The sequence below is a fragment of the Habropoda laboriosa genome, unplaced genomic scaffold (genome assembly GCF_001263275.1).
Source record: "Habropoda laboriosa isolate 0110345459 unplaced genomic scaffold, ASM126327v1 scaffold2, whole genome shotgun sequence".
In the NCBI taxonomy this organism is placed as follows: Eukaryota; Metazoa; Arthropoda; class Insecta; order Hymenoptera; family Apidae; genus Habropoda; species Habropoda laboriosa.
Window position 1 is genome coordinate 1,251,270 of NW_017100190.1, and position 27,596 is coordinate 1,278,865.

Below are 27,596 nucleotides of genomic sequence, written 5' to 3' on the forward strand. Positions count from 1 at the left end.
TTTTTCGCTATCTTCTGTTCGCTCATTTATGTATCTCTAGTTATTTATTTATATTTATTTATTCGATTTATGCCTTTTTTTTCGCTACTGATGCTTTTCTATAGGTTTATTAACCCTTCCACCCCCAGTGTTTTTGCAAAGACTTCTACGAAGCCTAAGAGGGAAAGGGAGAATCGTACCTGGTCGAACGACACTTCCGGTTCGTCTAGGGATCCTCCCTCTGTAGATTGATCAAACGTCGTGTTTTGGAGCTGTCAGAGAAAAAATCCGTAAACCGACATAAAACCGGAATTAATAATTGATTCGTCTTTGGTGTTAACGTTGATATGCAAGAGACAGAGAGAAAATGTTTTTTGGTAAAAGAGTGACGCGCGTGATTACGATTAATAGCTTCGATTAAAGTCGCACGTGTACGGAATAAGAGGTGTCCGTTGTGTGAGAAAAATGGAGCGCCTAATTTGATTTGTGAATATACATATGTACATAGAATTGTGCTACGTCTAGAATAGATACGATTATCGCTGAATTCTACCAAGCAAAATCGTTCTTATCTCACGCATACATTTACCTACATATAAATATATTCCTCAGACCGCTCTCGTCTGTAACAATCGTTCTCTCCGTTCAGCCGTGGAAAGTGCTTCCGCGTGGTCGTTGTCCAGTAATCGTGTTAACGACGTTGGACGACTAAGAGCAGCTCTGTATCGTTGTGCATCCCGTTTGAAACCGATCAGCGTTCCGCTGGTTAATCGAGACCTCGAAAAGCGGAGATTTATGCGCGAACCAGCTCGAGCGTCTCGATCTCTCTCCTATATTCCTCCTTTTCCGTTTCCTCTCTTTTCTCTTTCTCCTCCTTTCTTTCCCACTCTCCATTCGGGAGCTTGCGAAATCCACCTTGCATGAAACTTTAAGGTGGACTTTCCTACTTTTCAGGTCGCTTCCGGACTTGGTACCCGTTCGCGTATCTCTGCATCCTCCTCCTTTCGTTTAGATGCAAATGAACCGACGCCACGCGCTCCACCGTGGAGCAGTCGGAGCGAAGGACGAAATTGTGGACGCGGACACTTCGTCTCCATCGGTCTCATCCGCTGATTATCCTTTCTTAATCGAACGAATTACGTCTGAGTTGAAGAAGCGTAGATACAGAAGAGAGTCGAACGTGTTCTTCGGGGCGGAATTCTTTTCTCAAAGAAGCTCTCGTCGATCTATCAAATTCGGATCAATTTCCATCACACGTGTCCCCACTCGTCGCGAGAGGGTTCCTTCCGTCACGTTCCACAACGCACACCCCCTTTTCGTTCGTTTATCCGAACAGTATGATTTCGCCGACTCTCCCCTAACCATCTCGTTCCATCGTCGTTTACCAACAAATAGAAGCAACCCGTACGAGGATTCTCGGTCGCGTTACCCGATAAACCTCGTTGTTTGCGAAAGGTATCTTCCTCGAGAGGCGCCCCAGGGCTGAATAAACCAGAGGCTCGAACGTTGAGTGCGACACGTTGACGCGACAAAAAGTAATTTCGGTAGGTATGGAGTGGAGGAGGGGAGGGGGAAATACCCAAGAGACGAAGGGAGGCGCCGTTGAAAAACCGTGCTCTCGCATGAATGCAAAATTCGCCTGGATATTTCGGCGTGTACGTGTGTATGTATGTATGTACATCCTTTATTCGTTCCTCGAAGGAATTTCCTTCAAGGTGAAGATCGTTGGAGTTGCGGCCCGTATTAACCCAACTTCCCTCATGTACTTGTTACGAGGCACAATATCGACGCGGGGTGTTTACCAATTCGCCGAGGGTTGCGTTCTCCACGGCTACATTTGCATGGAATCGAAGAGAGTCAGACGCGCACGCTCCTCGACGCGAGGTAACGATGCAGCGTGTACGCGACGCGTAAGCTGGATGCTCGGTAATTCCGCGACGTCGCACTGCGTCTTGTCTCTCTTTCTTTCTCTAGTTAGACACTTATTCTGGCTTCAACGTCTTTGTGTTGCGTCTTCTCTTCGTTCTTGGGTGATTTTGACGTTAGTTTTGTGGTAGATTTGGAGGAGATCCTTTTTTCACTGATCAAGTGACGCTGTGGATCCTGAAAGGACGTTCCTTCTCTGGAGGACTTGGAGAAACTTTCCTAAAATACTGTATCTCTCCTTCTCTCTTAAACCCTTTGCATTGAGTTTTGCTTCCCAGCCAATTCTGAAATTACCTTTGTAAAAGATTTAGAAGGGAAATAGGAGAAAGCGAGAAGTGGCGCTGTGAATCCTGAAGATCGTGAGTTCGAATCCTGAAACCTTACTCTGGAGGACTTGAAAATCTCCCTCCCCTAAATTGTGGACCTCGAAAAATAATTGCTACGTCTCTTCCTATCTCTTGAAAATTTTGCATCGAGATTACGTTAGTTCGTTCTCAGGCAATTCTGAAGTTACTTTTCCGGTAGATTTAGAAGAGAAGATCCGTATGGAAATAGAAGAAAGCGAGAAAGACAGCTTGACTGCGACGCGCTGTGGATCCTGAAGATCGAAGAGTTCGAATCCGGAGAACTTGGAAAAATTCTCCTAAATTGTAGATATCGAAAAATAATTACCGTCTCTCTTCCTCTCTCTCGAACCTTTTGCGCAGAGATTACGTTAACTCCTTCCCAGCCAATTCAGGTATTACTTCAGATATCGGGAAACACATCGTTCGTTTCGCGACAGCGGTGAGTTCAATCTTCTCGTTCTAACATTTTCTAATTCGAGGAATTTTAAGGACCACGATTGTAGTTCTAGGTTTGGACAGGTTGATTTTATAAGTTTCAAGACAAGGTACTGCCACGGTGGCTCATAAATATCGTCTGGCAGGAAAGTTTGACGCGAGCCGATCGACGAGCAAAGTTAGAGGGAACCCGCGGTCTTAAATTTTAATGCGTCGCCGAGCCGGAAGCTCCACTTAAGCACCGTCAGACGGGCTTGGGAGAGCTCGTTAACGAACCTGCCGTTCAGAACCGAATTTTTCCAACCGAGTTAAAGTCCCATCCTCCGCTCGTCTATATGCTCTCGACAATTTCGAAGTTTCAATTTTCCAACATGCACCGTATATATCAGCGATGGCGAACCTTTCGAGCTCGGTGTGTCAAAATTGGGAAAAACCTAGCTTACGACCTTGTACGATCACGGACTCGCTATGGTTCAGCTCCGAATTAACGATTCTGACACAGGTTCGCCATCACTGGTATATCTCGTACGATGCAACTGAACAAGAGAGAGAGAGAGAGAGAGGAAACTGCACTTCCGCGACTAGCGCCGGTTATATCCGGCATCCACTAAGCGCGTCGCCTCGACAACTCAAAGTGAAGATTTATTTTGAAATACAGAACAAGGCCTCGATATTCCCTTTATCCGATACATTCTTAAGTCCTCTGCTGTTCCAACGAAATCCTCTAAGATTTGAAAAAACGCGAGACACTCTTAATGCGTATGGTGTTCGTTAGTGGCGCACTGATGGCTAGTTCCGCCGTCGCGAAAGGGTTAAAGAGAATTATTCGACATTCACGTACATCGGTGATCCTTTTTCTAAACAGAGGAAACTGTCTCGCGTGAGACTATTTTGCAAACGGTGATTCGCGGCGAGCTACGGGGATTGGAACGGTTTCGACGTTGATGGAGGTCGGATTGATAGCGGCTACCTGGTGATGATACGGATAGGCGCAGATTGTCACGAAGCTGAAGCTGCGAACGCTAGCTTAAACACCAGCTTCACCCGCCAGAGATACCAGAGTATACGTGTATACACACGCGCGAGGACATAGGTGTGTGTTTGCACCGGTGGTTGTCGTATCACGTCGTCGAGGTAATGAACTTTGTAATTAGCGGGATGGACTGAGAGGACCGCGCGCGTAACCCTTCATACGAATATTCCAGAGGGCTCACTTCAAACCATGCGACTAACGAAATCGCGGACGGAAAGTGTACAGATTGACGAGCCTGATTACTCGTCAAACGGCTTCAACGAGTGTTTCGTTAACGCTATCAACGACGCAGGAAAATTGGACAAAAAGCAGATCCTTAAAAAAAACGTATTCCAGAATAAAAGAACGGAAGGATGGGGAAAAAGGTACGTTCGATTCGGAAAATTCGTTCGTTCCGTTCGCAAAGCCCCGGTCCAATTGTTACTCGCAACGGTAATTCCTATTGATACACTGTGTATATTTTAATGACGGTATTTGTGCCCCCGAAAGATGTGACTCGTTTGGAAATCAATAACGCCGCGTTTACTCTGGCCCCGCGAGCGCGCAACCGGAATATTAAATTTCTTTCGGAGCGAATTCGCGGTTAACCGTGAACGATATAATCGTTCGTCGTAAATTCGCGTATCTCTCAACAACAATTTCCTTTTGTATCTATAGTACGACTGGTGTGCCGTGAGTTTCTCCTTCGAGACGTAACGTTTAAACGACGTACGAGTGGCAAGTTAACCGGAAACGGGGCGATTAAACGAACCACGGGTTACGAGTCTCGCGTGGACGAATTATTTCACCGTTTCCTCGGCAGTTTCGCGATATTCTCGAGGCCGCGTCAGCTGAACCTGGTAACTTTCGTAATCATAACGGAGAAGCGAGCGAAAGAAGTAGAGGAAAGTAGGATGGGGTGGCGTTCGTTCGGAGCGGCCACTTTTCCCGAAAAAAGTGCACTCAACCAGAAGTTCTGTTGATTTAACAAGAGTTCCGTTGCGTCTGAGAGGACGATGTTGCCTCGGTAAACTTTCTTCTCGTTCTCACGATTGTATAGGGTGGAGAAGTGGCGCTGTGGATCCTGAAGATTGCGATCGCAGTTTCGACGATACAGGAGAGAAAAAATTGGAAGGCAGGCAGACAGTACTCGACTGCTTTCGACAGGAGAAGCTTCTCGCACGATCGCTGCCAACTCGCGGAGAGACGTCCTTCGATTCCCGCTGACTGTTCCTGCGGCGGCGTTTGCTCCGGTTGTTAAAAATCCCGCGAGTTTGGTCAGGTTAAAGGACCTCGAGATGGAATAGTGGGTCGAGTGTTGAGAGCCTCCGGGGAATCGTGGCCAAAAAAAAGGGGGGAAAGAAGGAACCGGTGAGACTACTCGTATCTACATATTTCCGCGTCTGCAGAATACGAAAACCGCGGAAAAATGCGGGTATCAGGTGGAGATCTGGTTTCCAAGAGGATCGAACGAGGAAAGATTGTAAGGAGGACAGAGAGTGAAGTATTTATCAACGACGTTTCTTCGCTGCAAACGAGGAAATCGTGGAAAAACGGGTCAGTGTGTAAAAACTCGTTAAATGCACTCTTATTCAGCCAGATTGCTAGGGTTTCTCGCGCGAAACGCCGTGGCCAGCCTCGTCGTTATCGTTGCGTTTTATTGCGATCGTTATATCCGCCGCAGGCTGCTTCCATTCGGAGGATTCTAGAGGATGAGAAGGAAGAGAGAGAGAGAGAGAGAGAGAGAGAGCAGTCTCGAAAATCCATCCTTCCTCTCTTTCCACCTTTCTAGAACGAAACTGGTACAAACGTTCTTCCGCTCTCCTTCTTCTTCTTCTTCGCCGCTGTCGTAAATTCTGACCGAGTGTATTTGCTCGCGAAAATATCGATGTGACTGGGAAGATTGCGAGCAAACGTTCCGGCAAAATAAAACGCGACCGACTACGCTGCTGTCGGGAGACAAAACGACCCTACACACACAGATATATATATATATAAAAATATACACACGAATATGTATATGTATATGTAGAGAGATAGATAGAGGTACGCATGAACGGGCAGAGAATCGAAGAGTGATAAATAGAGCGGAATAATATTCGACAGACGTATCGCGACGCGTCGCGTTCATTCGAATACGAAAATCAACCCCCTCGATCAACACAGGCGGATGCTGTGTCACGGGAATGGGCGTGGCGTTTGTTTTTTAGCCGATCCCTTTACAGGCAGGCAGCGAGGGAGGAGGAGGTGGATGGATGGGAAAAAAAAAACGAGAAATTGGTATACTTAATTGCAATGTGGCGGTAGAAGGGGACCGGAGGCACGTCGAACCGGCTGCCACCGCGTCGAGACTCGAGCTGCACTCGGGGGGTTGCGTGTTAAGCCAAGCGAATAAGAGCTAAGCAGCTTACTTGAACGGCTGACAAATTTATACGAGTTAGCTCGATTGTTGCACCCTCACGTGCTTCGCCTATCCAATTTCCCAATAATTTAATTGTCCTTTCAGATTCGTACACGTTCACGTAAGTTCGGATTATTCCGCGACTTTTTAGAGAGAGCTAAGGGAGAGAGAATTTTTCGAGACTTTTTAACCCTTTCGAGGCTAAACGATTGTATCGATAATTCTGTATACATTATTTATCGAAGAAATAGCATTTTAAGGGTTGATTACTAGTGTCTAAACAGAAAATTCGAATCACTTGGAAGAAGGAGCCGGGTATTACTTTGTTGGAGAAACTTTTGGAGCTTTTTAACCCCTTAACCTATGATTTCTTTTCTGACCGTGCATCTAAGCGTCAGCCATTTTCTGTTTTAGTACTGTATCAGGTAACAAAAACTAATCTGTCACAGATTAATTACATTTAGCAATCCTCGGTCTTACAATTCAAGCGAAAATTAGGATTACAATGAATTTTTCTTACTAATATAACTATTTTTCTCGCATCTTCGCCAGAATCTCTGTCGCGAGTCCGACAAGTTGCCATATGTTAAGGGGTTAACTCTTTCAAGGCTAAATGATTGCATCGATAATTGAGTGTATATTATTTATCGAGCAGAAAACATTTTAAGAGTTAATTACGAGCATCTAAATAGAAAATTCGAATCACTCGGAAGAAAGAGAGCTGGGTATTTGTTGTAGAATTCTCAGAGAAACTTTCGGAGCTTCTTAACCCTTTGAAGGCTAACCGATTACATCGATACTTGCATATATATTATTTATCGAATGCATCGCATTTCTGTGGTTGCATAACACGTGATAATAAGTTCAATAGCAATATATTTCATAACAATAATTTCATAATAACTATTAACACACGTAAAAAAGGAATAATGATAATCTGATCAACGGTCTCTTATTGTATCTCGCAATAAATTCTCACGCACTCTCAGATATCAATAACAACGCGGTTCTACTGTTTTACTCCCCTGTTTCTCTGTATGATCCGCTCGTTTTTCCAAATCTCGAGACGATTCGACAAACACACTACAATTTCAAGGGTTAATTACGAGCCTCTAAATAGAAAATTTGAATCACTCGGAATAAAGACCTGGGTATGTATTACGTTGAAGAATCTTTTGAAGAATTACATCGATAGTTGTACATACACCGTTTACTCTAAACAGGTACACATTATTCATCGAGCGAACAGCATTCCAAGGGTTGATTACCAGCGTCCAAACAGAAAATTCGAATCACTCCGAAGAAAGTGAAAAAGAAAAAACACAGAAAACCTAACCTAACCTTTACACACTCCCTCGACCGCTCTCCCGAGTTCAAGACATTTCGCCGAATGGACGCTGACTGGCTGTTGTTTAATTCACGGTGAAACTACGGCCCGGTGGAATTGTTCGTACGAAACGTCGACGCGTCAACTTTTTAGCGATAGCACCGAAACACCATCGGATCGAACGAACCAGTACGATCGTTGGGCGCGAGCTGCGTCAGCCAATCCGGGGGGATAATTGAATTTAGCCCCGCCCCCCGCGGGAAACAATTCTCAAGTTCTGTTAACGGGGACACGCTCTCGCGAAACTCTCTCGCGTTCACCGTGGAGAAATCGTCGGTATATACGTACACACGTGTGTACGCGTGCCACGGAAATAAATCAACGACATTATAAACCTGTTAATTATAAAGCCGGAAACGTTCGAGAGAGTGGCGCGTGCCACGGGTGAATTTACAGCTCTTCGAGAGTGTTTCGAACCTCTTGTGTACCGTTTCGTAGGAAACGTCAGCGCTGGTTTTACGAGCGTTTTCCCGCGCGGAGTTTTCGTGCCAGCAGAGCATATCCAGCACGCTCACGTGCCCTGCAAACGTCAGGTACCCTGACCTTAGCCCAGATTCTTCTTCGCGGAGGGGAAAAAGTGAAGGAAAGAAGAAAGAAAGCAGCGGTACAAAAAGGGAGGAAAAACGGAGGGAACGGTTGACGGACAAACGAGTCGGGACGAGTCTCCGTCCGCAATTAACGCTCCTCGTGTGTGCACGCGTTTCTGTGCGAGACTCGGCTGACGAGGGGATAAGCTGAGAAACGAGGAACGCCCTCGAAATTCTGGATAAAATAAAGAAGACGGGACCACGTGAACCGGGAGGAAAATGCGAAATTAGATGGTACGTAGGCCAACTGTCGAACGATTAGAATCCAACGATTCAACCGGGTGAATCGAAGAGTTGATGGAATTTATTTATTCGCAGCTTCTACGGTGTAGGTACGTGTACAATAGCGTACAGCGATTCGTCTATTTGCTTAGTGGTTTAACGTGGTTTAAAAGAGTGTAAAAAGAACCGTGGGAAGAGAAGAGAAAAGGCTTCGAAGAGTTTCCCGCTGGGTGAGGAAGCAATTAATGGCCCGTTATCGGTAAGAGCATTATAGTTAATTACACTTGAAGTCTACCATTCACCAGAAGAGAAAAGAAAGAGGAGGGAGAAGAACGATGTACCGTGAAATATGTGGTAAATAACAGTTATATACGTACATGTACAACCGATAATTTTAGCCCTGCATTCATCCCAGTTTCGCTTAATAAGAAAATTTCCTCCCCAGGACTATTCCAATTACCGCGAATCCTAAATTCCTCCGCGGAGAATGAATGGAATTGACGGCGACTCGCGGGAATAGGGAGCGAGAAGAATCAGGGGACACGACGAGGAAAAGTTTCGAGGCGTGCGTTCCACTGTCGATACGTCAACGTGACGCGATGCTCAAGCAGGAACGAGAGGAGAGAGAGAGAGAGTGTGTTAAAAGGATAGACCTAGGCCGAGTTTCGAGCGGATAAAACGGCCATTCTGAGTCCGCTTTCGCACGCGATACACACACCTTCTCTCCTTCCATCTTTCTTTCGTTCTCTCTCTCCAGCCGTCTCTACCCGCTTTTCACGCGTGCACACAGCCCGCTCGAAGCGGAAAACGCGGCAGGGATGAAGCGGCAGGCATTGAACGTTAGGAGCGTAGGCGTTTATCGTAGCTGGCAATATTTCAAGAGTGCACCGTTAGGGAAATGCGGCGAGTAGGCCAAGTGAGCCCCCGGATTCATTCTGAACTCGTTTCTTCGTCACATTCGAACAATGGTGAGCGAGCTCGCCACTCGATTGTTACCGACATCTTTTGCTACACAGGCCCACGCCAAGGACGACGACGTCGTTCGCGACGGAACAAACAAACTTTCCACCCCGTTGCCGCCCCCCTAACCCTCTCTAAAACAATCCTCCGTGTTTTTCTCTTTTTTTTCTTCTTGTTTTTCGAGGGACGAACGAAACCGGACGATGAAAACAATCCCCTTGGTGGCTATTTCGGAATATTTGCCTCCACTTATAAACAACAGCCAAAGCAGAAACAACTGCTTCTCTCCTTCTCGTCCAGGGATACCTGAACTTTTCACGCTTCACGGTTTGGAAGCTGGCTGACGAACAGAAGATGAGAATTGCTTCGACGAGATTTGAAAAATGCAGGGGAGAACGAAGTTTAAATGTTGGACTTATAACGATTGTGTAGGCATTATGGAATTAGTATGCTTGCTACCGCAGCTCTGTCGAAGCTTCAAGCTACCGTCCAGCCTTCGTATTATTTTTGTTTGTTTTATGTTATGCACTTGTGGATACGTGTGCATTATATACGGAAATATTTAATACGATCGCACGTGGATAATGTCGATCTGTCGCGAGAATTGAGGCGTCACGCATGTCACGCTGATAACGAACGAGTTAATTGTCACTTAGAAAGTGTATTAATGTAGCAGAAAGATAGCGTACGATGCAAATTTTTACTCTTTTTCCATCCTTCGTTTTAAACGACAATAGCCCCCATTTCTTTTCCTATTTCTAAGTACAAACCTGAATTCTACCATAAAAAACACGTTCGTAGATCTCTAAAAATCGCAATAGCCCGAAAATTTTAATCTTTCTCCATTATTCGCCATTTTGAGTGACAATAGCCTCCAATAGCGTACGATGCAAATTTTTACTCTTTTTTCATCCTTCGTTTTAAACGACAATAGCCCCCATTTCTTTTCCTATTTCTAAGTACAAACCTGAATTCTACCATAAAAAACACGTTCGTAGATCTCTAAAAATCGCAATAGCCAAAAAATTGTAATCTTTCTCTATTATTCGCTATTTTGAGTGACAATAGCCTCCATTTCTTCCCCTATTTCTAAGTACAAACCTGAATTCTACTATAAAAAACATTCGTAGATCTTCAAAAATCAGAATAGCCAAAAAATGGATCCTCCTCCTTGTTTTCATCGATTCTTCGCTCTTTCAAGCAATCATCCTCTCGTTTCTCGAATAATTCCTACATAGAATGAATACATCTACGCTTCCTCGACGCCTAACTTCGTTTTTCACGAAGCCTAAAGGGAAAGCAGCACGTCTCGCCGCGATTCCGATCCTCGAGCACACGAGCCCTTGAGAGATTAAGGCCGTGCCTACTACGTACTGTATCTCGATGTTTGCCACGCTATTTATGCCTTCGATTTAACGACCGGTTAAACCCCGCTTCAACAGGATCGAATCAGTCCTTGAAGTTCTCCAACGGAGACCTTCGAACGGAGAGAGAGACTTTTGTAGGGTCGACGAAGCGACGAGCGGTTCGAAACTTGAAATTGACCAAGCGTGATCGTGGACGTGGAGGAATATGTGAATAAAATGGAATAAAACATGGACGAATCTGACGGTGTGGCTGTGACAGATGTCGTTGGATGAACGTTGTACAAGGGTATTCTTCAGGCTGTCTCGCAGATCCTTTGTTTCGAAGATTAGATTGACGTAATTGGAGGAACGCGCGCGCGGCCCGCTTAAAATATTTTTCCTCGACTGTGTGAACGGGGAAGTGGGTCAAACAGCGAAAAGTAAGCTACATTCTGCTACGAATTGCTCCGACACCAAGTACAGACAGAGAGAGAGAGAGAGAGGGAATCAATTAGGACACGATGGAAAAAAAAGTTCGTAGTTGTTTGGTGGTCGTTAAAGAGAACGATGGAAAATCCGTTCGAATGAAGAGTACTTTCGCCTATCGATGAGAATCATTTGCAGAATCGCAGAAATAAATTTGGAATATAGGCGTGAAAAACAGTAGAATTTTGGACAAATCTTCCACAAGAGAAATAACTTGAAATTGACTCTTGATGAAAATCACTTGCAAAATCACACGGATAGAATTCCAAATATCGTCATAAAGAATAGTAGAATTTTGAACTAATCTTCCATGACAAAAATAATTCGAAACTGACCATTGATGAAAATCATTTACAAATTCGCAGAGATAAATTCGAAACATCGCCGTAAAAAACAGAGTAGAATTTTGGACAAATCTTCCATAAGAGAAATAACTTGAAATTGACTATTGATGAAAATCATTTGCAAATTCGCAGAGATAAATTCGAAACATCGCCGTAAAAAGCAGAGTAGAATCTTCGACAAATCTTCCGCAATAAAAATAATTGGAAATTGATGAAAATCATAGTTTGAAAGAGCTTCCTAAAAAGACCTTCCACGCCGGAAACAACTTAGAATTGACGAAACACAGAGTCCACCATAAATCTTCACCGAAAGCCACGAAAGACTGACCCACGCTCTCATCCAAGTCCTCCATAAAATTCAAATTCGATCCCAATCAAGACTATTCGACAAGAACGAGGAGCAACGATAATTCGTGGCAAGAGTGCCCGATACATACATACATACGTATAATCTAAAATGCGAGGCTGCTCGTGACACCGTTAACAGGACAAAGGTTGTGGGTCCAGTGGATGCCAATGAATCGGAAAGCCTCTTTGTGGCATGAATGGAACAGCGGCTAATATTAAAGCATCGAGCAGAGAGAAGGAGAGAGAGATAAAGAGATAGAACAGATAGAGAGAGAGAGAGAGAGATGTGTGCATTAACGTGCATCGCGGGCCTCGCATGCACTCGGACCAAGGGTTGCCGGAATATTCGTAAATAAACGATCGTCCAGCTTGCTACTGGCTTTGATTCATCGCTATCAACTCTCCCTGTACCCTTTATCCCTGGCCCAACTCTATTTACACTCTCCCTTTAGGCTCTTTTTCTCGTTTCTGCTTTCTCAAACTCTACGCAACGCTGAAATCAGTCATACACCCCGTCATCTCTCTCTCGTACGTACATTTCCACCCACTTTACACTTTAAGGAAATTGCAGCATCCACCACTATTTGTCATTTCTTTTGCCTTCTCGTTTGTGTGCTTTTTTAACGCGCGAGTAGATCAAGCGAGAAGAAAACGTTATCGAAACACAGACTCAACGGTGGTGTTTTATCGCAGGTTCTTAGCAGAACCAGAGAGAGAGAGAGAGAGGAACTGAAAGTGGAGCGACGAATGGCAAGCGAAACTTTTATCCCGCGGATAATACTGCGGTCTATAATCGATATCTCGTGAAACGATAGCGGAACAGTGACTCTGTGCACGGTAATAAATATACCATGGTTCCTGGTGAACAGACCGCTTATAAATGATAATAACGGCGACAGGGAGCAGGGATTTCGTGGACATTTATGCGGGCTATACTGTCTCCGCTTTGATTACACACACCTTCGTATCATAGCTCTGACCGTGAAGTGATTTCTTTTGTTCCGTTCAATACACACTACGTGTCTGTGTGTGTCTACGGTGGCCCGTAGGGGAAATCTAATTAAGCGGGCACTGCCGCGTCGAATTCCACGGCCGAAATGTCCAGAATCGTGCGATTGTCTCCCCCTTTGTTGTCCAGTTTGCTGTATTTCGATCAAACAATCTCTACACGCAATTACCTAATACACGTAGTTTAAAACGATGATATTGCAGGTGAGACACGGTACAGAGGTTACGCGATACAACCGAGATACTAACTTGAAATTACGTATACAGGCAAGAATAGAAACGAAGACGTACTCGGTGGAAATTAACGAACACGAAGCTACCACGTTGTTCGAACAGCTGGATAAAAAGTCAAGAGAGAGAGAGAGAGAGAGAGAGAGAATGGGCGATCGAGCGAAGCAAGAAGGAATTGAAAGACGTGGAAACGGTGTGGAGAAGGTGAACCTCTCCGGAGGGAAATAAATTTTCACTGGTTTCACCTTGACACGAACCCCAACCCGTTCTACGATCGCTGGAAAATCTACATACACGTTCGAAGAGAAGCGAAAATAGGTGAAATAATTCGAAGGAATGTGGTACGTAGTTGGAAAGGAGAGTTGTAACTTCGGCTCGAGCTCGATTACGATCCTTCCTCCACCTCGAAAACGTCTCAGCGAGCCGTGATAATACGGTTTATCGCCAGCAACGAGGCTACCAAGCGTTATTTAGATTCAAGAGTAAGCCACACGCTCTCTCACTCTCCGTCGAAGTAGAAAGAAAGGTCTGCAAAGGAGGAGGAGGAAGAAGAACTTTACGTCAAATAGGGAGCACTTCGGACTGCGAAACCGGCGAGAACGAGAATCTCGCTTTGAAATCGGCTATCGGAACCGATAGAGGCGCAATTACACAACTTTTACTCACGACCCAGTTTCCCATAACCAACCCTACTCCTTCCTCCTCTTCACCATCAACCCCTTCCGTGTGGAAAATCACTCGCCGCAACTTTTCTCATATAGAATATGCGACAAAGGACAACAGTCTCGGCTGAATTCGCGCAAATCTTATCGGGAAGTTCCTTTCTTCGTGCGGCTTGATTTATCCCGCTCGAAAACTAGGTCGATCGTGACCCGATCGATAAAGGTTAACACGGAAAAAATCACTCTGTTTCGCGAAACGAGGGAAAAAGAAAAGGTACAACCTCTGCACGAGAACTCGAAACAATTGGAAATAATAAAATACGCTGTTGACAGTAACAATAATAAGAAGAATTATCGGGATGGATTATCGACAACTCCTCGAAACATCCAAGATCGTACAAATAGAATTGCAAGAGTACCCAGTAGCGTAGGGACTAAGCGAGAGTGGCAAAGAAAGACCGGAATCGATACTGATTAATTCAGTCGGGACTGCCGTCTCGATACGCCGGAGCTAATCAAAGAGGAAAATACCGATGCAGCCTCTGCTCTGCAACCGCATAAATCGTTGCATTATTTCGATACGTATCGCAGTCGAGTCTCTTTCGTATTCAGAAGGAAAAAAAAGAATCACTTGGATCGATCCACCTTTTCGTAAGGGATCGAAAGTGGTTTTCGAACTGTTCTCGTACTTACCGTGTAGCTACGACGAATGTGTGTACAGTTATCGAACGAAGAAATTTTCTTCTCATTTTTTCTTTTTCACTTGTTCTCCTTTCTTACACACGTTCTACACGCGGGTAGTAGTTGTGTCGAAGAGCGGGGTGGATGCTGCGTATGTGTACGTGTCCACGTATCTATTATGCGGAAACGGGGTTGAGGGCGTGGATAAACGATTCTTTTTTGTCGCAGCTGCCACTTGTGATGCGCGAGACGACCAACTCGGCTGAACCGGTGCATCCTAAACGAGCGAGGGTGCTCGATGAGAACGTAGATAGATCAGAAACTGCGCCGGGTCGAAGAATAGTGATCGAGGGTTGAAAACACCCCCGGACGATTCTCTCCGCCCTCCGATATTTGTAATCCTCCCATAATTCCGCTTTACTTTTCCCATTTTCATTCCTCCGGATACCTTGAAATCCTTCAAAACTTCCATTCCATTCGCTTCAATTCATCCCATCAGTGTTACGTGTATTTAACCCATCGACAACCGTTAAGTGGTATATCGGTATACCACCGTTCGTGGATCAACCGTTTTATTTTATACGTATAGATTATTAGAAGAATATTTTATTATTAGAAATTAACTGAAAGGTTAAACGTTATTATTACACAATGATGAAATACTATGGCGGTTTGGCCGAGGAACGAGGAAGTAAACAGGCGGAGAAGGAAAGGGGGAAGAAAGATGCGTGCCTTAGGTTACAAATTGTACATATATACAGGGTGTCCCGAATTGTTTCGGATCAAACTTCGTCGGTGTGTTCTATGGGTACAGGTGAGAAGAAAATGTTCTATAAACGTAGGTCGTTTGAAGCTTCGTTAAAAAGTTACAACGATAAATACGAAATACTAAGGAAACGGTAAGAAAAGTGAGGTTATGATACAAAATAGGAATAAATCGGTGATACGTACATCTAGTCTGTTTATGCAAGCTGTGTTTACAATCAGAGTTAGTTCAAGGTGCCGAGTGTAACATTTCCTAGTGTCATCCTTGTCCTGTATCATAGCAACCGCAAGTTCGCTACGTATTTCTGCTACAACTTTTTAACGAAGCTTCGAACCACCACCTATGTTCATACGACATTTTCTTCTCACCATTACCCCTAGAATACACCGACGAAGTTCGATCCGAAACAACTAGGACACCCTGTACGTAGAAAGAGGAGGTCTAGTGAGAACTAGCGAGAAAGGATAACGTTACTCCGTCCCTCTAGCGGCGGAGCGTGGGAATTACCGCCGCAACACTTTTAACTTCTATTTCTAATAATGAAATTTCCAACTATAACACAATATCGACTACATTTCGTGATGAATCTAATCGGAATTAATTTACTGGAACACGATGATACGTAATTAGAACTAGTGAAATTCGTGGTTGTCTATGGGTCAACTACCATTTCACGCGATTCATGCCCCAAAAGTCAGGCATCCCTTTGGCGTACGCCCGACGGACAAACGCAACTCGTCGGGTCTGCTTGACTTCTGGAACACGCAGCTCCGTTTGATCCTGTCATGGATAAATACATCGATCAGAGAGGCACATGACGTTGCAATGTACGAGACACAGAATCATGCATCGCGTCGATCGTTGCCACCACTGCTGAACTTACGTACGTATACACGTGCACGTCAAAGAGATCCTCCCTCGTTTACTCGGAACAGAGAGGAGATATTTCGTCTCTATTAGAGAGAGAGAGAGAGAGTGGTAAGTTCAGCAGCCGTGTCGTACAGTAACACATGTTAACGTGATCGTGAATGATAAACGCAGGGATAAGATATAGATATAGAGAGAGGCAGGTAGAGACAGAGAGAGAGAAAGAAGAGAGAGAGAGAGAGAGAAAAAAGAGATAGAGACATGCGACTCACCAATGCCTGGGCGGCGCTCTGGTGCTGCAAGCAAGAAACACCCAGTTACAATCAATCACAGGTAACGACAATCGAGTAATTGTTTTCGTAAAGATGGATCTCGTGATCTCGCAAGCGGCGGCGGCGGCGCGCTTGCGCGCGTACACACAGTTCACACGACAATGCAGTGCTCGCGAAAGCGTATTCACATCGAATTGTGCACATATATAAGAAACATGGACAGAGAAAACAGAGAGACAGAGAGAGATATAGAGAGAGAGAAAGAGAGAAATTATGCGTTAGGAGAGATACGAGTGTAAGTAGGCAGCGTCGTAAGCCTGGTCGAAGGTCGCGCAGCTTAATTAGCGAACAAAACGGGGTGGGACGAGAAGAAGAAAGGGAGAAAAAGAAGAACGGAAGAAGTGGTGTATAAAGAAGTAGAAGAAGAAGAGTGAGTGAGAGGAAAGAAGAGGAAAAAAAGAAGCGAAATCCTTGAAACTTACTTTCAGCCGTGCAAATAATTGCGACCTTCGATCGATACGACGACATCTCGTTTCCCCAATGCAGTTTGTTTCTTTATCTTTTTTTCTCCTTTTCTTTTTCTATTTATTTCATTATTTCCTTTTTTTCTTGCATCGTCGCGACATCTCGCAAGCTACGCAAGGGAACGAAGGAGAGAAGCTGAGGGGAGAGAGGCTCCCTTCGACAACAAGTGCTCGGCTCTGTAGTAATTATGAGGCAGGATGATTGGTCGCGTGCTGTTCTGAGGTGTTCGATTCTGATCGATAGTGTAATTTCGGTGCTCGCTTGCTGGGCCTGGCTGGTAATTGAAAACGAACTCCCGCGATACTGCCGCGATTTAACGTGCTTTCCTCGTCGCAACGTTCCAATCTGAACAAACCTATCTCGCACGGCTGCGATTTTTTCTGTCTCGTCCTTTCAACCGCTCGTCAACTTTTCAAACTCCGTTCCGGTTAGGTACGACGACGACGAGGGAGTTTTCTATTAGCACAAGACCGAGTTTCGTTTCGAAGAACGCAGGGAAAACGCGGTAAACACGAGAATTCGAGATTGCTCACGCGATCAAATTCCAGGTAGCACACGAAGCTGGCGTTTCGTCAAGGAAAAGCAACTCCCACCGGGTGGCAGAGGAGGATATCGCAGGGCGGAGGGAAAAAGGAGCGCAGGGAGAGAACGTTTTATTTACTTATTCACGTTGCTGTTAACGGAAGCAGCGCTGTTATTAACCGTTAAGGGCGGATGGAAAAAGGGGGAATGTAAATTGAGATATCGAGTGGACGGAGAGCTTCCGAAGTAGGGATGATTAGGAGCAAAGAAGTCAACGCTGTCCAGGTAGATTGGATCGGTATAGAACGTTAGGAGACGCTCTCGAGATAACCAGTGAACCTAATGAACTCGGAGATGCAGCAACCGTTGACAGAAGAAAAAAATGGAATCATTTTAATTACAACGCTTCGACTGTTGTTAAAAACAGGACAAAGTAAAGATGAAGTGAAATCGTGAATTCTAATGCTCGCGTGAGCACGTATATTTAAACACCTAGCCGAATTCAGCCTAATCCTTAACCCTGTTAAAACAGTTAAAAATAAAACATAAAAAAAAAAGATACACGAACGTTTTCGAGTGTAGTTAAACGTTTCGACGACCAGATTACACTAGCAAATCCGAGGCGAGAAGGTTTCGCTCCAAGTTTTCGTGCTTCTTCCGCCTCTTAACGAGAACGGAGAATTCCTTAATTGCATGTTTCCACGTCCAGCAAAAACCTGCTCGAGGGATATATGTACGTGTACATCGGGGTATATGGAAGACGCGTAGAGAGGAGGTTGGTTATATTCGTCGTTGGAGAAGCGATTCGTTTAAACCGGCGGAACGCGACGAACCACCCCCTTCGAGGTCGATCATTTTTGCGCGACGACAAGTTAGTTACGGCTGGGACGGACGACAAAAGGACCGAAACGAGCTTGATTCGAACGCAATTTCCCTCTGTGTGTAGGTGTATGCACGCGCCAGACAAAACCGCTCCAACTATGACAATGCGCGAAATTTAATTAGGAAAAGTTGTGGACTTTGCGAGAGCATCGCGTTCCGATTACGCGCGCGTGTGTGTGTGTAAATGCAGAGAGGAAGAACTGGGATGAAAAGTCGACTTCGATTGGGAAGGAAGAAGCTTCGACGAACGATTTCACCGGATCTCTCGTTCCAAGATACTAATTACCCTAATCTTTTCAGTCGACATCTGCGATAGAAAGCTCACCTGAATTCTCTGTCGTCGTTTTAGAATCTAAGATAATTGGGGATTTTGCTTTTGATATAGTTAACAGGTTGCGTCTTAATTGGTACAGTCGATGGAAGAAATACAGCGTAGATAAGGAAATCGACAGAAACCTGAGGAGATAAGGACCTGAGGCCTCTATTAGGAGAAAAGGGAAAATGGTGAATATTAGTGTATCATTTGCAAAAAAACGAAAAATTCCTCGTTCGACCCTGATGTTAATATTTTTTATTTTAATCTGCATAAAATAGTATTGTAAGGTATCGAGGAAACGGTTCATAGTAAGAAACTTTTTTAGCGCATCAATTAATTCTTCAACCCTTTGCACTCCAATGGCGCTGTTATGGCGACATGGAGAACTTTAATACGTAAAATTCCGGTATTTTTGTATTAGCAAAATAATGGAAATTAAGATTAAATTTTTTAGATTTTTAAAAGTTTCACTATTAATCTTATCGAGAAATGCTTGGAGCGCAAAGGCTTAATCTACGACTTGGCAATATTTCTTCCACTGACTATACATTCTTAATTTCATCCCACTGTTCGTCCTTTCACACGTCCAGCTACCTGTCCATCTCGCAGTAACGCTAATAACGATAGTTTCCGATCAGACGACACACCGAATCGAAGTTATCATCTCGCGGCGAATTATCGTTGGATTTAACGTACCCGACCTTTCACGTTCTCGAGAGTCGCCGTGCGATCGAGAACGAAACAACCGTGACTACCTCGGGAGGAAGAGGGACGCATAAATATTTTTTCTTCTTCCACTCCGCCCTCCCTCTCGGTTTTCACCTCCTCGTCCTTTTTCTTCGACCTGCTTCCTTTCATAAAAACCAGCGAACGAATCGCGAGAATTCGGTACGGCCGGGTCAATTATTGCGAACTGGGTACCGATCGATTGTTGTACGCGCATTCATACGAGGATCGTTTTTCCAAGCAAAGAGAGAAAGCGAGAAAAAGCTCTGCCGAGGGAAATAGAGAGAGAGAGAGAGGAATATGCACCGAAAATGCATCCTTTTCTCAAAAAGCGCGGAAATGTCATTGGTCAAGGTAACGGGACGAATTTCCAAGCCGCGAATCGATATTTCAACAAAAGAATCTCGGCCGCGCATTATCGTTAGCAGACGAAAATACTTTTTTCCCCTTCCTGGGATAGAGAGCGAAAAAGAGGGGAAAAAAAAAGGAAAAGAAAAACAGGCGGTGGTGGTTCGGATTGAAACAATTTTCCCTAATTTTTCTTTCTCTCTTCTTTTTCTCCACCGAACAATTCGTCTAACAATCTAACTAGGTAAGCGTACGTATCGTTCTTTCTTTTTTTTAATTTTCCCTTTTTTTTTGCCCCGGCAGCAGAAGGAAACAATTGCCGGTGGAAGATTGTTCTCCTAATTACGCCCGCTTTAATTGTATACACCGTATAAAACGGAACGAACCATAATTCCGCGGGGCATTACTTCCGAAGAGAATCTAATCAAAAGTTACGCTTAATTCCGAGCGACAGGTATCCCTAATTAGAGGATAAATGAAACCTTGCAGCAGTCTGATGGGTTCTTTCACTTCGAAATCGAGAAACGAAGTTGTCGAAAGTGAACCAACCTGTACAACGCGTTATAGACGAATCTAAACGATCTAAGAGTAATAACGGTCGAATAATAAGAACGTCGACAGCAGACGTGTGCTATTAATCTCGAAGCAATTTCTCTGGAAAAAAAATCTCTTTCGCTACTTTCCAACTTCATTTGCGGAGAGAGAGAAGAATCGTAGAAGTCTAGTGACCCGAAGTCTGTATTTGAAAATCTCGACCGGTGTATAGTTGTCTATAGTCTTCAGCCAAACTCCTTACTATCGAATTCTCCCTCGAAGAGAAACACTCCCGAGGATCTTGTTTCGAGAGCAAACTTATCCGGCATCTCGAACCGCTGTAATTCTCCTCTCTTTCCGAAGAAGTCACGCACAGTGTGTACGTATTGTCGCGATAATTCTCAGACGCACCGTATCAGAATCACAAATGTCCACGAATCGTCGCAGGAATTTAAATAGCCTCGCGTCATCTCAGAGGCCGCGCCCTCCATTTCCATATTCTCGCGCGCCGGAAACCCCCCCGTCCTCCTTTCAAGGATCCTGCCTCCTTCTGCCACGCACCCGGTGTTTAAGTACCCTCGAAAATTTCACAGCTCATTCCGCCTTTAAGCGTTTACACGTCAGATTGAATCCGATGCTGCCTCGCTTTCTCCCGGAAATTGCCGCTGGTTCATGAATAAAAAGAGACGCGCTAAGTAATTCATCATTCGCCAGCCTGCGATTCCTACGATTTCTCTCTTTCCGACTCATTAATTAGGAATCCGCCGCGAACTGGATCGCTTCTCCAGGAAGTTATAACGAACCCTTAACCTATCCGATATACCAGACATTTCAATGCGATACGTGGTCTTACGAGGCGAAAATGAACTCTGAATTCCAACCGATTGAGAAATGAGAAAATTATAAAAATCTGAAAGAGCACATGTCGACTGAAGTGAACGTTGACAGAAGAGGTTAAAGATTGCATCTAGGATTCTTTTTTTTGAACCGGGCAGATTCGCGTGTTCCCGGGGAGTAAGCGTCGTCACTCGGACAAACAAGAGGCGAGAGTTAATTATATCATTAGCATCCCCTCCGTTTACCACGGCACACTCTCGAAAACACTTTAGGATTTCCGTCCGGTCAATCGGGTTTTGTAGGCAGATTGCTGGTAACTCGAGCGTGCATTTGATCGGCGTAACGTACATACGTTTTATGTAACGTAAAAGAGGAGGAAGGAGAGAGAGAGGAGTGTGCACGAGCTCGGTTGGTTGTATATCGTCACGGCGAGGTTAAGCGTGGAGAAGGGCCTCTGTCGAATCGATTCAACGATGGGTGGAGGGCCTCCTGCACACTGCAATGCCGTAACTTCCCCGAGGAGGAAGATTTCACGAGAAAGCAGAGAAGCACCAGTGGCGGCGGCGGCGACGACGGCCACGACCATTGGGAAAAGATGGAAATGGAAGTGGGAAGAGTAAAAGATGACGAGAGGAAGCAGCTCTCGGTGAACCTTTCTTTTCCACACTTATTCGATCCCCGTGTCGTCTGTGCAGAAACCTCTCGCGAGAACGCGAATTTCGCAGATCCTCGAGCACCCCCTATATTAATTAAACGCTTTAATCTCTCGATTGCTTCCACCGTGTACTCTATCGCGACGTTCTTTATGACCTAACCTTTTTGCAATGTACATTGAAGCTGAACTTTGAGTACGGATGACGATTTTTCTTCTTTTTTTTTCTGTCGTGTAGAATTAAATCAAATGTGTACGATATTTATGCCCGTTTCGATAATATTCGGTACGTATCGACAATGGTTACGGTGCACTTCAAAGGTTACAACAGCTTTGCAATTCGAATGGAAATTCGCGCGTGCCTCTCGAAACATCCTGCGTATTGTTTCCCTAGTCCTAAGTAAACATTTTGCAGCGATCCTTGGACGGTTTACATTCAGATAGCGACTATTGGAACTGTTCGGGTATTACTCGGTGAAATTTTTGATACGCGGAGACAAACACGGTAATCCGTGTTTCGTTTGCAACGAACAAAATTGTGGGGGGAGGGGGGTGAAATTATTCTAGGGAATATAAATAAAGGGAGGCGTGGCACAATTTTCGTAATGGAATTATATCCTGCGGCAGCATAAATTCCGATCAGCGGCTCTATCTGCATACAATTATGCAGTCATTAGCGTGCCCGACCATCCGTTTTCACCAATCACTAATCAGTGTCAATAAGAGAATTATATTTCACGCCCGCGATGTTGTGTCTGATTGACAGCGGCGTTTCAACATTCCACGATATTAACGAAGCGAGAGAACAGCAACGCAGGATAAACCGACAACGCGCAATTAACACGATCTGAACGACACTTTCTGATAAAGACAAAGAGCCCGTCGTCCTGCATCAGAGTAACACCATTTCTGACAGCAAAGTTGAGCACTGTGTTCACTTCATTGTTCGTACTATCGTAACGAAAATGGTACACAGGAATAGGTGAGGTTCTCACGATGAAAACGAGTACAAACACGACCTAATTCGGACACTTTTTCAAAACTCGCTTCGAAAATCAAAGCACACCCGGTACAACGCTTTTAGTTGAACGTAGTCCGAATATGGTCGTGTTTGGGCTCGTTTTAACCGGAAGAATTTCACCTATTCGTCTATATCGTTCCTATAAAATAAAACGTAAAATAAAACAATATAAAAATGTTAACAAACGAACCGTTTTAATTGGCGATAAAACGACCGTACTCGCGATAATTCAATAATTCCCCGGTGGAATCGTGTGACTGACTTTTTAAAAACGAGTCAAGAATAACTGCACTGTCTCACGACAGTGAATTGTTTCACGGAGGGGTCGCTTTTTATCGGGCACGATCTTGATAACGCAATTAGCATTGCGACAGTGGCCGCGGGGCGATCCATCTTTCTAACGCGCGGCAAAAAAAATTTTTTTACACTCTCCACAGGCCACGGTCTCGCCATTATGAAAACGTAATCGCGTCGGCGAAATATTATGCAACGCTTTTCATTATGAACGCGGTGCGCTTTCCGCCAGTTTCACCGTGCACGGAACGATAATAGAAGCCGGGGAGAGTAGTATCGATTACGGCTGATCTCGCTCGCATCCCCTAATTGAGAATCCTTCTTTCATGTTGCATAATCGTGCAAACACTATGGATAGATCGTGAGCACTCAGCCTTCCTATTCCTGGCCCACGTTCGACTCTAGTTTTCCGGCCATCTTCCGCGTCCATAGTCAATCGGGTCGCGAAAAAGTGGCACGAAGATCCGTACATGGACAGGATCAACTGGCCTAATTTTCAGACACCATGGAACGCGTTTCAATTGACGAGTACGAAAATCTCCGATGGATTCGACCGATATTTATCCTCGATACACGGTTCCTATCGTTGTTCCTTCTTTTCATCGAGAGAAAACGCTAGACCAGAGTTGGGAGAATCTTCTTCAACTATTCTTTATATTTACAAATTTTCTCGACATTCTATAAGTATAAATATATATAAATATCGATATTAGGATATTACATTTTTATTAGAACTTCAGCTGTTAGGACGTGAAAATTTGTAGACGATAAAGATACATAATTGACGCGATAAACCTTAAAAGGCCGCAGGTTCTCAATCTCTGCTCTGGACACTTTTACGCGAGTAATAAAATACAGACTCGAGTGAGCGCGATCGTTCGAGGATACAGGTATTTTCAGGGACGATCAATCGATGCGTTTCAAGGAGGAAGGGAATTAAAAAACGTTTTCCGCGTTCCTCCGCGAGACACGCGCTTTCGATAACCAATTTTCCCCCTTTAACTGTGTCGAGACGGTGTTTCCATCGATTTCGCACAGGTGAAATCGATCGTAGTTCAGGTATAGTCGAAACGTTCCCCGGATAAATCAAAATTCCGTCCTTCGCGAGCGTAAATTAATCGGCCGCGGAAAATTCAATTCGGACAATTGATTTATTCGCGTTTACGTGCCCGCCGATTGAACCATAAATTCCACTGTTCGCCGTCCAATCGTCCGAGCGCCTTTTTTTTCCACGCGTATAATGCACCTAATCGAGCGTGCATCGTTGAAAATGCTCGAGTAAAGAGAGTATGTATAAGAAAGTTTAATTAGAACTCGCAAAGTACAGTTGTAGACTGAACCGATTCATTATTCACGACACTTCGTCTTCTCTAACTGAAAGAAACTGGACTTGACTAAACACGTTTCGTTTTTTCGAACTTGTTCAATTTTTCTATCGTTCGAAAAGAGGAAACAGTCTTCGACGAGATATCTATTTAGATAGATCGAAGATGTTCGAGAAGGGTTACACCAACGGCAGATTAAATCGTTCGTCTTTAACGTGGAGGAAAGTGTAGCGAAACGAAATCGTCAATTATGCTCGTTTTTCCGCGACAGAGACCGCGATTCTCCAATTGCGTTGCAGGTACGCGCGGTAAGTGCACTAATTAAGCGCGCGAGTGGGTGCAACACGCGTAATTGGACCATCTTGTGGCGCATCGGGATCTTTCGCTTGAATTTATTCATCAAGATCGACCTTGCGCCAAGTGCGGATATCAAGAGCGCGTGGCGACGATCCGGGCCAAGCGTTTCCATTCGCTAAACCTAGCACAACTCCTCTCTTTTCCATCAACTTTTCCGCCACTCGAAAGCGTGGAGAAAAGGGGGGAAAATTACACAAGTACACCCGATTCTTTGGCCCAATTGAGAGCAGAAGAGTCGTAGGAACGGAAGAATCGATGGAACAGTGGTAAAACCGTTGGTCGATGTTCGAGTAATAAAATGGCCCGTTCGCAAATCCTATTCTATTAACTAAAGTACACAGAGAGAGAAAGAGGAGTATATATATCCCGCGGTCTATAGAGAAGATCGGCGCAATCGTTCGATTAAAAGCAATCAGAAGATAGGGAGAATGGAATGGAAAAGGTGAACGTGGCCAATGTCGCGACCTCGTTGCTCCAACGGTGATATCCCTGAGAAGGATGGAGAAGAGAAAGAAAAGGTGTAAGGGACGATAAGAAAGCGAATGTGGCAATGTCCGTCAACGAGACAAAACACCGCCCACGAGTAGCCGTGCGAGTAAGCCAAGTCACGCGACGGTTTCCCTTAGGACGAAACTGAGACGGTGTAACGCGGTTCAAACAGTCGTTAGATCGATGTAACGCGGTGAATAAAAAAAAGAAGGAGGGTGTGGAGGGGAGGGGACACGTATAAGAAGAAGGTTGGAAGAGTTGAAGTTTAGGTTAGGCGATCTGTCCTTTTTGAGAAAGAGCACGTATCGCGGTTTCCTTTTTGCTTTGCTTTGCTTTGCTTGTTTTCGTGTGCATAAAATTAACGTGACTTAAAGTGAATATAAAGAGCGTACATACCGAGGGCATGAGCTGATCGGTAGACCTAACCCGGGTCACCTTGTTCCTGTAGAGTATTCTCTTGACGAGCTTCTCCATCGGTTGGTTCCATTTCATGAAGCTGACATACGCCAGGTAGAAACCGAAGAGTACGAGGGCCTCGTACCAGTGTATGTAGTTATCACGGAAGAAACAGATCAGGGTGATGAGACTGGCGCTGTAAAATGTGCAGTCTCGGAACAGAGGCCACCATGTGAGAGAGAGCACGGTACGCGAGAATATAGCGCACATGCCGATCACGAAGAGGATGTTGAAGACGGCGGATCCGACGATGGTGCCGATACCGACGTCGTCGAACGACACGAACACGCCGATTATCGATGTAAAGAGTTCCGGGGCCGAACCGCCGGCCGCCATGAACGTAGCACCCGCAACGTCGTCGGCGATCTCCAGTTTCTCGATGATAACGTCCAGCGACGGTACGAAGAATTCGTCGCAGACGATCGCCAATGCGACGAACATGTACACCACACCGATTACGTGAAGTATCACGGCACCGCGTCTACGTTGATGGATGGTGAACAGATCTTCCGGGAAGAGGGGCGCTTTCTCCTCGGTCATGTTACCCCCGACCTTCTTGTGATGGTGATGATGAATGGTACTGTTGTATCCGTCGTCCGCGTGTACGTCCAACTCATTGTTATTGTTGTCACTTGTACCGTTCACCGAATGCACCGAGTAAGGTGTAGTTGTCGTACTGGTGCTTGTCTGAAGAATGATCGGATTGTTCGGCGCTGGCCTGTGTCCTTGGGTCGGTACGGGACCGATCGTCAGGCCAAGTAGAACGGAGGCCAGTGCCGCAACCGCCGCGAATCGCCGCCTCCTCCTCCAACAGCATGTACGCCGTTCGCCGCCTGTCACGATCATCGTCGTCGGTGGTGTTGCTGGTGCTGGTATCTCGCACCCTCGAGGACGTTCGCCGTCGTCGTTAGCGAGTCCTCCGACGTCCTCCTCCTCCTTCTCCTCCTTCGTCTTCTTCTTCTCCGTCCTCCTCCAGCCCCCCGTCCACCGCCTCCGCCGCCCCCACCACCGCTCCTCTCGCCACCACCACAACCACCTCCTCCTCCACCTCCGCTTCCTCCACCACCACCACCTCCACCACCACCACCTCCTTCTGCGTGTCGTATCGTGTCGCGGCGCGGAGGGTGTACGCCAGCAGAGGTACCCTACTAAGGCTGGGTCATGTTGGAACACCGAGGAGCAGCTCTCGCATGCTCCTCCACCTTCGATGGCTCCCTCCGGCGAGTCGACCTACCTTTCACTCTTATTATTCCTCTCTCTCTCTCTCTCTCTTATTATTCTTCTTTATTATTACAACCTCCTCTCCCAACCACGCTACTCCTCTATGTCTCCTTACTCTTCCTCTCGCTACCTCCCTTTTGTCTTCTTTGTCTTGATCCGTCTCTCGATCCCCCCGGAAACACTATTTTATTCTTCGCGCAGTCTCTGTTTTCGTTTCACTCGTCTTCCTTCCTTTGTCCCTCTCTCCCTCACCCTCTCTCTCTCTCTCTCCCTCGTTTCTACGTCTCCAAGATTCGCGTTGTCGTCCTTTCTTTCGATCAAAACAAAGTCACTGGCGTAACGACACCCGTCACGACCGAATAATAACGATGAACGCCGATGGGGAAACCGAACCCGAAAGACGCGTGCTATCGTATACTATCTCTAACTAAAAACTCTCTACTGTGGTACTAACGGTAATAACAGATACTCTCTCTTTGGTCGTTAAGAGTCACTCTCTGCTCTTCGACGCGAACGATGTCGCCGGATATCCTGTTCCTTCTCCTTCCTCCTGCTTCCCGGCGGCGTCGTCGCCGTCGTCGCCGTCGTCTTCGTCTTCGTCGTCGTGGTCGTCGTCGTCGTCACCGTCCTCGTCCTCGTCCTCGTCGTCGTCGCCGTCGTGGTCGCTAGGATGCGGTGGATGGTGCATATAACCCTGGATGGATAAACAGGAGCAGCAGAACGGCGCCCCCGCCGCGATGCCCGCCCGCTGCACACTGGAACAACCCTGTTCCATCGTTCCGTTCCTTTCTCTCTACTTCCTCCCACCATCGCCACCTTTTCCA

The 27,596-nt window shown here is 45.5% G+C and overlaps 1 protein-coding gene across 1 annotated transcript; it reads right to left on the minus strand.

The window, feature by feature from the left end:
* Positions 1–98: 98 nt before the first annotated feature.
* LOC108579850 (sodium/potassium/calcium exchanger Nckx30C-like) lies at positions 99–26,527 on the minus strand. The gene is made up of 3 exons (XM_017943471.1): positions 25,492–26,527; positions 16,268–16,291; positions 99–251 (listed from the first exon to the last, which is right to left on the minus strand). The coding sequence occupies exons 1-3, from the start codon at positions 26,395–26,397 to the stop codon at positions 99–101; spliced, it is 1,083 nt and encodes a 360-aa protein (XP_017798960.1). The 5' UTR covers positions 26,398–26,527.
* Between the last annotated feature and the right edge of the window lie 1,069 nt (positions 26,528–27,596).